This window comes from Gymnodraco acuticeps, unplaced genomic scaffold, assembly GCF_902827175.1.
Source record: "Gymnodraco acuticeps unplaced genomic scaffold, fGymAcu1.1, whole genome shotgun sequence".
Lineage (NCBI taxonomy): Eukaryota > Metazoa > Chordata > Actinopteri > Perciformes > Bathydraconidae > Gymnodraco > Gymnodraco acuticeps.
The window spans coordinates 256,563-268,660 of NW_022991443.1; the positions used below are offsets into that span (position 1 = coordinate 256,563).

The 12,098-nt window shown below is 43.0% G+C and overlaps 1 protein-coding gene across 8 annotated transcripts in view; it reads right to left on the reverse strand.

The window, feature by feature from the left end:
- Positions 1-12,098, reverse strand: part of cdk11b (cyclin-dependent kinase 11B) — a 29,493-nt gene that overhangs the window by 2,302 nt on the left and 15,093 nt on the right. For all 8 annotated transcript variants that reach the window (XM_034196439.1, XM_034196435.1, XM_034196440.1 and 5 more), the window contains 2 exons: positions 4,387-4,503; positions 3,293-3,441 (listed from right to left, as the gene is read on the reverse strand). In XM_034196439.1, coding sequence (XP_034052330.1) covers positions 3,293-3,441; positions 4,387-4,503 — 266 coding nt within the window. The remainder of the gene's footprint in view (positions 1-3,292; positions 3,442-4,386; positions 4,504-12,098) is intronic.

The window sequence follows — 12,098 nt, forward strand, 5'->3', positions numbered from 1 at the left end:
GTGGGTGGGTGAGGAGCTCGGAAGACAGCTGCTAAACAATGCTGATCTTTGGAATGTGCGAGAAAGACTTATGAACCCAGTCGTCTGTGTGTTTTATAAAACATTTTCCAGCAGTGGTGGACCTTCACAGTGGCTTGTGTGTGGAACGGGCCTGCTGCTAAGGCACGGTGATGAATTACTAGTCTGCTACCGTTGTCATGTTTTAATTCAGCTTGCCAGAAATGCACTCGAAGAAAAAAAGGTGGAAAGAGACCCAGGATTTGATGGATAGCAATGGGTTCATCCAAGTAAGGCAATTTCCTCTGGAGGACTAATTGTGTAACTGATACTAGGGTTTTAAAATTGTAGTTGTTGACATTTGTCTGTGTTAATAATGAATGGAAATAACAGATATTACTGAAAACAAACTCTCTTCTTGCAACTTGAAAATGTATGTTGACTAACAAGACTTTATAAAATAAAAAAGAGTTTAAGGGTTAGGGTTAGTCCAAATGGACCAATGCGTGGAGCTCCTCACACACACTCAGCGACAAAACTGTGACGCACTGGGGGGGGTGCTGGTGGAGCCTCGCAGCGGCAAAACTGTGTCACGCGCTTACACTGTAGGTGCGCCGCATTTGGGGATGCGGGGTGGGTACTAGTGGCGCCTCGCAGATGGAGGTGCTGCAGCCCCCTCAGCGCCCCCCCTTCCCGCGTCCATTCGCGATGTCTCGCAGACCCCACGCAGCAACCAGCAAATGACACCAGTAACCCAGCTCACACTGTCCGCGCCTTACAGCAGCGAGCCGCACAACATCCCGCCAAAACGGCACCCTGACCCCACGCAGCATTCTCATCTGTTTGTCATTACTGGTGTCATTTTCTGGTTGCCAACGCCATTTTAACACATAATCACTGATGTTCCGCTGTAACGGTGGTACACTCATCAGAACACAGTGGGCTCACAGGGAGGGGGGGGCAGGAGCTCCAACAAGCCGTTTAGGACAGAGAGTGAATACACATACTATACAGAGATGCTGTTTGAGAAACCAATGTGAGTTTGGAACATTGAACAATGTAAATCTATTCTAGTAGACCTCAACAATGGAATTATGATCAGTAGAAATGGCCATGACATGGGACCTTTAATAATATATACATTTTAAAAGTTTAAAAAAAAGATAAATAAATTTCTATTTTACTGAAAAAAAATATGCTACAATGTATACAAACACTTTCATATGTAAGGGATCCGCGTCGGGCTCCTGATCAGCCTGTCGGTGTTCTTTTCCCCATAATCACCGCGTCGCTGCAAATTATCCCGCTTATTACACATGGCCACATTCTCAACAAAGTAGTGACATGACTCCCAATATTAATTGAAATGCTTTTGTGGATTTAGAAAATGATTTTATTGATTTAAAAATTGTATGTATTGATTTAAATTGACATGCATCCGCTAAGAAAAATAGTCCGTTGTTACCGTTTGAACTAACGTAGCAACGGCAGGAACTGCTTCGATAGCGTTTTTGAGGACAGATTTATTACAGATTTGAAAACATCGTTGCTTGCTTTAAAAGTAGCACAATCATTATGTCAAACCTTGGAAAGTATCTAGATATCCCTGCCCTAATGCCAAAGGAACTGCACACTGAATATGTGTCGCCGTCTGATGTCTATGTCTGGACCGCTGCGTAAAAAGGAGGGTTTCTGCCCGTTACTTCTCCGCTGTTTTCTTGTCGCTCTTGTCTTGTCAGTTAGAAAACTGTATACAGTTCAATCGAACGGACTTGTTTGTGCAGATGTGAGCGTCCTTAACAACGGTCAATAAGTGCTTGACAGCGGTCTGTCTGTTCGGTATTAACAACGTGTCACGTGTTCTGAATTGACCAATCAGAATCGAGTATTCAACTAAGCCATGTAATAAGTATAATTATATGTTGAACTATTAGTTTTCCATCAGTATCAGTTCATGTTATTTTGGATACTATTCTTGTGTTTGTAGCATATTTTTTAGGTATATAAAAAAGCGCAATGGGTTTAATGCCTCTTCCTGCACTGTGTATCATTTGTTATCTGTCGTGTCTGTGTCAAGAGCTAAGTCTAGATATTGTTGTAAAATATTGTTAAAGTGATAACAATAACAATCAAGTTCTTAAATTGATACCCTTTATTTTATGTAGTTCATTCTTTACCCATGATGTGAATGATCGACTTGGCACTGGGTTATTCTAACATATGCTTTCTTAAAGGTGGGGTAGGTAATTTTGGAGAAACCAGCTCGAGTGCACTAGAATTTGAAAATACACAGCCGGAAGAAATCTGCCACTTCCTTACAGAGCCCCTCCTCCAACACACACGAACGTGCACATGACCAATGAGGGCACGAGATAAGTTTGTGCACAGATGGAAGGCTGACAGGCAGGTAGGCCATCCAGTTACTTTAGCCGGGCCGGCTAAAATGATTGGTCGTGCTTTTTACAGCGCTACGGCTTCCACAGATGACATTTCTTTATGGATTTTTTGTCAAAGCACTTAAGATATTCATTGCTATCGGGATGTTAAGAGCATTCCATGGAATATAACAAAAAGTGTATGTCGAGCCGGTTCCTCAAACTTACCTACCCTACCTTTAAGTTAAGTATGTCACAAACCCAGTATCCATACAGTTTCTCAGTCACATGAGCATGCAACGAGATCAGTTGTAGTTTAGTTAAAGGGGCCCTATTATGCTCATTTCAAAAAGCTTCATATTTGTATTTTGTTCCTCTACTGTGACATGTTTACATGCTTGAATTTTCAAAAAGGTCTTTATTTCTCTCATACTGCCTGTGCTGCAGCACCTCTTTTCACCCTCTGTCTGAAACCAGAGCTCAGTCTGCTCCGATTGGTTAGCTGGCCGGCTCTGTTGTGACTGGTCAACTGCTTAGAGATGTCCTCCTCCTTCGTCACATGCAATGTGTTGGAGATATATCCAATAGAAGCCTGAGTGTTACATAGTGATGTTATTCCGGCAGTGGCTCAGTCAGTAGGGGCTTGGACTGTGAGCCGGTTCAAGTCCCCGCACAGACCTAAATATGGAGAGTGGACTGGCACTTGGAGAGGTCCCAGTTCACCTCCTGGGCCCTGCCGTGATGCCCTTGGGCACCGGCACCGGAGTCTTGGGATTCTAACCTTTGCAGACCATTTACATGCACAAAAACCTATACAACACAATACAGGAAAGGGAAACCCAAAAGAACAGAATAGGGCCCCTTTAAGATGCAGTGCGGCGTGTGTGAGGAGCAATGTTGTGTCTTGTGTGGAATCCTACTTGTTCATGAGGTCAAAGCCTTGATCGGAGAGCAGCGCTCCAAAGCGCTTTCGCAGGTTGTTGTAGGGATACTCTGTGAAAGTCATTTTCTTCACAGCGGGCAGCTCGTTGTAGCCGGGCCAGATCTTCTCGCTGGGTGACCCCAGATCCTGCAGACAGACAGACAACACACAGTCAGCAGACGGCATGATGTTAGCGCGAGGAGAGATGGATATGAGATATTCCCATTTTTGGCAAAGGAATTCATCAACCGCAGGCGCGTGGCAATAAACCATTCCTAAGTGAATTTCAATGCATTAATTCATAACTGGTAAAGAGTGTAGGATGACTTGGGAGGCCTCAATGACATCAGCCCAAAAGGCTGTCACGCTTTAAGCAGACCATAAGCAGGGACCGTCTCTGTGTGTATGTGCTGCAGACTGTAGAGAAAGCTCTGTGTTCAGCTGCCTGCACTTTTGTAGCTTCTACCTGATTCACTGTGGTTTGAAGTTGAGGTTCACTTCTGTTTTCCCGTTTTTGCTTTCACCTATCAGCCTTTTTTTACTTTAAGAGCAGTGTGTTACTGCTGATTCACACGCCAGACCTCCTGCTGTTCCAGCTTCCCATAAAAGTGTTCCTTTTGCAAGCAGGTAGATTGTTTTTATGGGTAATTAGCGATGTTGTTCTTCAAGGAAAACAGGTCTTATAAACCAGACATGGTCATATTCTGCTCTATTAGATCAGAGAACTAGTTATTAATATTGCAGGGATGAATAGCACAAACAGTCAGAGTACCTTCATTTTCCCACAGAGGGGACATTTACAAATATACGAGTAGCAGCAACATTGAAAAAGCAGCAGACATCCTCACAGCATGGTTTGGTTTCACTACCTTTCCTGTATTATGAAAAAACCCTCTATGGTGACCTTTTTCAGTTTCATCAATTCAAGCTTGTTTTAATGTCTGTCAACAGCTCCACCCTGTGGCGCACAGCAGAACTCCACGCTCTGACAGGCGACACGCTCAAAAGATTTACAGTCTTTAAACAGAAGGGCTTTACCCTTCAGCGTGAGGATTTATTTCATTTTATGAGGGCAAATGAGGGCATTTTTACCTTAAATATCTTGTTAATTTGGTCGATTTCAGATTTTCCAGGGAAAAGAGGTTTCTGGGTGAGCAGCTCCCCAAATATGCAGCCCACTGACCACATGTCCACAGCTGTGGAGTACTCCTGTGGAGAGAAGAACAAACACAGTGGTAGACCGCAGAAACACAAAGTAGACAGTCTGCCTGGCCGGCTGCGGCGTCAGAGTCGTGTCTCGTGCGTGTGCGTGCGTGCGTGTGTGTGTGTGTGAGAGTGGATGTGCTCTGACCAGTGTTGGAACTAACGCGCTACAAAGTAACGCGTTACTGTAACGCCGTTATTTTTGTCAGTAACTAGTACTCTAACGCATTACTTTTTAAATGCAGTAACTCAGTTACCGTTACTACATGGTGCGTTACTCCGTTAGTTTTTTTATATAGTCAACAGCCAGGCGAACAGAGATGAGAACTGTACTTAAGTACAGTACCTGAGTAAATGTACTTAGATACTTCCTGTGTCACATGCGGAGACGCGCTGTGGGCGTGTTTGTGTTGTTTACTAACAAGACCATCATGGCGGCGGCGGAGCTCAAGTCTAGTTTCTCCACCTGGAGATATTCTCACTATTTCACTTTTGTCGAGCACAAAGAAAAGAACGTTTTAGTTAAATGTAAGTTGTGTCTTGGCGGGTCAAAGAGCCTATCTACTGCCCAAACCAGTAATTCAAATCTCTTAAAACATCTGCAGAAACAACATGCTGGGACGAAGCTAGTAGCTAAGACCACAGAGACTCAGCCGACGCCACTCCACCTCCACCTAAGCAACAGCGGCTGGATTTTAACCAAGGGACTGCTAGCCAGGGAAAAGTCGATAAAGCCATTGCACGGTATGTTGTAGAACACATGCAGGCTATTGCTACAGTGGAGTCACCCGCTTTCAGGGAGCTAGTTAGCATGATAGCATGTCCGGGCGGCACACGGCATATGGGACGGAAAACTTTTTCCAACTACCTGGAGAAAGAATATACAAAAATGGAAAGCCAGCTAATATCGATGCAATCCAGATTGCATATAATGCATGTCAAGTTGATCAACAGATTGTATTATTCTCCAATGCAATAACAGTACTGAAATGAAGGCTATAAGGGCATTAATGGGAGCCCTTTTTGTAAGGAACTAAAACGTTACTTTTCACAGTAACGCATTACTTTGTGGTGTAAGTAACTAGTAAAGTAACGGAGTTACTTTTGAAATGAAGTAACTAGTAATGGTAACTAGTTACTGGTTTTCAGTAACTAGCACAACACTGGCTCTGACAGACTGCTGGACCTCGAGCGTCTGGTGGTGTAAATCAGGGGTTCCCAACCTTTATTGTGCCAAGGACCGGCAGATACATAAAAAAAAAATGGCGGACCGGTTGTCAATTTTAACTGATTTTAATATTTACTCACCGGTAGGTAGCAACAGAGGGAGAGAGAGCCTGAACAAATACTAGAACAATATGCATCCAAAACATATTAAACAACGTTTAAAAAAAAAAATAAGGGAAAAAAAAGAACCGGTGTAGTTTTTGGGAAAAACGGGGGAAAAATGACGTTATTCAGTTTTTAAACCAAAACGGGAAAACAGATAAATCAACGTTTTGGTTTTGTTTGTATGATTTACGGATAATCCAGTGGGAAAACGAGGAGAAGGCGCATTATGAAGGAGATGCCCGGTCGCCACACACACAGAGCTGAGCAGAGCAGAGCACACACACATCATGCGCCTTGGTGACCGGGCATCTCCTTCATAAAACGAGTAATAGGGGGAATAATCGGGCAGTTCGGTGTGTGTGTGTGTGTGTGTGTGTGTGTGTGTGTGTGTGTGTGTGTGTGTGTGTGTGTGGTTAACACTAGGGGTGCAACAACTAATCGACTTAATCGATTACCAAATTAGTTGGCAACTAATTCAGTCGTCGATTCGTTGGTGACGTCATCACATGTGTTCTACACCCCGTTAAGCTCCAACATTATCGCTCTTTTTTATCGGTACAGGAGACATTTAAAACATGTCATATGTATTATTGCTACATAAACATTATATCGCAGTCTTAGTGTCGCCAACTCCGTTTCTAATATGCAATATGACTATAAAATGCGTCTATAATGTATTTTCGATCTTCCCAATTCAGACGAGAGATCTCTCCCCCGCCTGCTTGCGAGGGGGCGGGGCAGTTTACACACACACACACACACGCAGCTGCTACATGCAGCAACACACACACGGAGGAGATGGCGGAGAGAACGCGCTCCGAGGTGTGGTTAAACTTTAGCCGTCTCGATGTGGACAGTGCTCGTTAGTCGTTACCAAAAGTGCAATAACAGTTTAGCGTAAGGGCGGTAACACGAGCAATTTGTCTAAACATTTATCAAAAGTGCTCCACATTCAGACGGAGGAATGCACCGGGTTCAACCGTCTTTCTAGTAGCTCTGTAGCCCCGTCCACGAGTAACGATTCCACGTCAGGTGTTATGTATGCTAGCAGCAACACACGGAGTTAACTACATTATACAAACATGGGTTAATGATTAGAGGAAACTGAGTTATTTATTTTGTTAAAGTTTCAGCTATTCTGTTTACAATCTGTCATCAGATTATTTAATACGATTTGTTAAAACATTGTTGTTTCTTTTGATGTGAAATATTATGCATTTAATTAAAATAAAAAGCAATGTTAGTTTTGTTCACAATTTGTTTAGTTAGTTTACCTTATTTCTTGTCAAAAGAACCGTTAATACTATCGTTAAAAGGACCGGATCGATAAGCAGTATCGATATAAGTAGTAGTACAGTTAAAACCTTAACGATCCGAATAATCGATTAATCGTTTCATTAATCGATAGATTAATCGATTATCAAATTAGTCGTTTGTTGCAGCCCTAGTTAACACGTAGCAGCCTGCAGTCACTCTTTAGCTGTTCTAATGAAAGTAAACACAGCGAAGGCAGTGCGTAAAAGGCACAGCTCTTTACGCGCTGGTGCTGCACTTCTCAGAGGCGGAGTACACATCCCGCTGCCTCCTGATGCTGCAGCCATTTCATGAAGTGAAGGAGGTTTTCCTTCAATAAAACAGCTGCGGGCAGCAGATACCGCGAGAGTCCCGGACATGAATTCATAGATCAAGGCAGACTGGTTCACAGACTCTCCTGTTCTGCCAATCCGGTGCTTAAACAAATAGCTCTACACCCCCGGCCTACGGTCAAAGGTTTGCTAGCTGCTAGCTTTGTGCTACTACGGACTGCAGTGTAATATTATCTATCCAGAGACAGCGCAAGATGACGACATACACAGTATCTCCGGACTGTATTAGTTGTCTCAACTTCAAAGAGAAAATCATGGAGTTAGAAATTCAGGTTACTAATCTGTACCAGATCCGTGAGGATGAGAAATTTCTGGACACGATACTCGAGGCAGCTGTGGTAAACAGTACCATTACCGATAAGCCTCTATCTCCACCAGAGCCGTGGCCTGCTCTCTGTGCTAAACCGAAGAAGTGGCAGCGCACTGAACTGTGGATTAAGGTCCAGGAGAATAGGCTGAGTAAGCGAAACAGATACTCTTCCAGCATACGCTCTCCCCCTCTCGTGCTCAGAAACAGCTTTGAGTCACTTGGAACACTCAAGGCAAAAAGACACCGGAGTATTGACACTGAGCATGAAGGGCCCGTACCCCCGATGCGCCAGGACGGCGCATCAACACCGACACGGCCTGCTCAACTACACGGCCTGCTCAACTACGCCAGGGAGAGGTCCATTTCACCCCAAAACCCACCCAGACCTCTCCAGCTAGTCATAGCTTATTAACACATAGAGAAGCTAACGTTGCTAGCGTTAGCTCAGAGGCTACCCGGGACATTGCCGACAGAGCTACCAGCACGGAGGGCTAAAGGCTAACTGCTAACCCAAACAACACTGATAAAGGAGGAGGCGGCCTAAAAAGTGACGTGGGGAATGCAAGGACAATACCACAGACGGATATTATCTTGATTGGAGATGCCATGACAAAGCATGTGAAACTTGCAAAAGCAGATCATATCTGTCTGAGCAACACATCTGTCGAGGACCTGTCATCAGTGATACCAGAAATCCTCAAAGATAAACCAAACCACACCAAGATCGTCATCCACACTGGATCGTTTGATATCCTGCACAAAAAAACTGGCACTGAGACACTTAAAAAACATTTCATCAAGCTACTGAATACACTAATCGAACATCAGGATGTATCCATCAGTGGACCAATTGCTTGTTATCGTAGAGGAAAAGAGGCATTCAGTCGACTCCTGTCTTTCAACACCTGGCTGGCATCTGTCTGTCACTCACACAAACTGAGATTCATTGACAATTTCAATATTTTCTGGAATTGTGGGGACCGCTTAGCATCTGATGGACTTCACCCAAATTATAGAGGTTCTCGACTACTAACAGCAAACATCAGTCACGCGCTCTTGACCTCCTTAAGTGGACAGAATCAAGCCCCAATCTCTGCTCCATCTAAATCGAATGACACAACACTGACTTCCACGAAACAACATCTTGAACTCAGTGCAATCTCAGTGGACTCACTGCCCGAAGAAAAACAACGATAGTACAGATGCCATGCCATCTCCAACATACCAGTAATCTTAACCAGTCAATGGCATGGTAAAAACTATGCACCATCTAATAGGCCTGCACGTGCCATTAACCTCAAAGTTATCAAAGTCCAGCCAAAGCAGATCTCCTCTCATGACATAGAAGTCCAACAAATAAAATAAGCCCTCCTAAATGTCCTAATGATCTGATTAAAGAAAATAACTTAAGATTGCATCTGCTTAGCGGAGACATGGCTTAATAACGACACAGCTACATCAATAATGATAGAGACCTGTCCACCAAACTATAGCTTTTATCAACTGCCCAGAAAGAACCGAAGAGGAGGAGGGGTTGCAGCCATTTTTTCCTCAACATTTTTGTTCAGAATAAGAGAACTAGGTGAGTTCATGTCGATGGAATATCTAGCCATTGAACTAAAAACTGAATCAACCATAATTGTCACAATATACCGTCCACCTAGACACTCACCATTATTTATACAAGAGTTCTCTGAATTGATCTCACTGTGTTACCAGTTACGATAAGGTGATCCTAAACGGAGACCTGAATATTCATATCAATAAAAAAGCGGACTCCAAAGCTATAGAGCTTGCAAATCTACTAGATAGCTTTGATCTAACACAGCATATAATAAATGCAACTCACCGACATGGTAATACATTAGACTTAGTGATAACAACTGGGCATCAATAATATCTCAATAACTGAGCTACCTCTCTCCGACCATCACTGTATATTCTTTGATGCTGAAATAACCCTTACTAAAACAAAAAAAAGAAGTCATAGTTCAAAAAAGGCTCCTTAACGACAAAGCTGAATCAAAGTTCATCGATCTTATCAGACTATATGAACCACACAGTCATGACAGCCAGGCTTGGAATTTCGTCATTTTAGGGGCAAGGCCATTTGGCCTTCCCGTTCACATTTTTTTCAAGGGCACAAAGGCCACATGACTGGGCAGAAAGGCCGTTTGGTTAAATTACGCTGGTCAATCAACATGACTGAAAAGTGTAGCACTAACGTCAACACCAGTAGTTTTACAAATGGCTGAATAGCAATAGTGTTTCTTTAACGTATACGTTAAGTTCAGCCATAAACCACATAAGTCAGTCATGTATTATATCAAATCCGCTTAGCAAGAAAAATACTAGATTCAAAGGTGCAGCTATCTGCTAGCTTGTAGAAGCAACACTAGATGTAGACCCCTTGAAGGGAAGACGTTAGCGCTATCCAAACTAGCTAGCTATCGCTAGTTTTCATGACAAAATGTAACGAGTCGACTTTAAATAGGCTAATACAATGGTAATTACCTATCAATAGTACTTTCCATAAACACGTAAATGTTAAGTCCTTTCAAATACTACCACATACTTCAGTTAAATCATATCAAAACAGCTTGGTCCGCTTGCTTACCTGTGCTTGTCTTGCTCCCTGAGGAGCAGGCTGTCGGGCCCCTACAGGCATTTCTGACGGAACAATCACAGCAGAGCAATCGCTCTGATCCACAGGCACGGGACTATCCTACTGCGCGCACTAATATGACTTTACTAGCGTTGTTTACACTGGAACTTTTGACAGGGGCACCAAGGCCACTTTGGCCGTGAATTGCATTTTTTTTCACAGGGCATCACGGCCAAAGTGCGGGGCAACGACGGCCATGGCCGTCGTGGCCGTCGTGAAATTCCCACCCTGGTGACAGCTCTCTAAATGAAATGGTAGAACATCTCAATGATGCACTATCATCTGTATTAAATTCTGTTGCCCCACTAAAAAACTAAAGACATCGACAAGCAAAGCCTCCCCCTGGTTGAACTATAATGGTGTCAAGGAAGAAAAAAGGAAATGTCGTGCAGCAGAGAAAATGGAGGAAAACAAAAACCACTATCTGCTGTGATATCTACAAAGATGCTTTAACTGCATATAACAGAACCATCAGACGAGCAAGGAAAGATTATTTTTCCAATATTATCACAGAAAATGCCTTTTCTCCACTATCGATCAGCTGCTAAACACTGTCTCTGCCCCCCCCCCCCCCCCCCTCCTCAACAGCTAAATGTGAGGAATTTGCTCTGTTTTTTGAGAACAAAATAACTTAAATCAGAGCTAGTATCAATACTAGTGGAGGTGGAGATGAAACCGGTCTCAGTAGAGTATGTAATGTAACCATGAGTAACTTCACATGCATCACACTAAGCGAACTGTGTAAAACTGTCTCAGAAGCAAACTCCACAACCTCAGACATTGATCCTATCCCCACAAAATTCTTTAAGCGAGTGTTTGATAGCATCTCCAGTCCAGTCCTGGACATTATAAACACATCCCTTAAAACTGGAGTCTTCCCTGATGCCTTTAAAACAGCTGTTGTAAAGCCTCTATTAAAGAAACCTACATTGGATAACAACACAGTAGCAAACCACAGACCAATATCAAATCTACCATTTATCAGTCAAATATTGGAAAGAATTGTCTCAGTCCAAATAAATTCCTATCTCAAAGAAAACAACATCTTAGAAGTGTTTCAGTCAGGTTTCAGAAAACACCACAGTACGGAAACTGCACTCACAAAGGTAATTAGTGACCTCAGACTCAACTCTGATGCAAATACAATCTCCATCCTTATCCTATTAGATCTCAGTGCAGCTTTTGATACTATTGATCACAACATCCTAATAAATCGACTTGAAAAGCGTATTGGTTTCTCTGGTTGCGTGTTGAACTGGATCAAAACATATATCAGAGGAAGGATGTTCTATATTAGTCTAGGAGGCCATACATCAGAGAAACATGAAAGCCGCTACGGGGTTGCACAAGGGAGCTGTTTAGGCCCATTACTCTTTTCTCTCTATATGTTACCGCTCGGCCACATCATCAGAGAGTATGGTATAGATTTCCACAGCTATGCGGATGATACACAATTGTACATATCCGCTGAACCAAATGATGTGACAGCCATAAACTCCATTACCAACTGCCTGACAGCAATAAACAAATGGATGAACGATAATTTTCTTAAATTGAATGAGGACAAAACTCAAGTCCTACTTGTTGGCCTCAAATCAAAAAGAGAGATGCTAACAAATAATCTAGGAAGTTTAACCACTTGGATTAA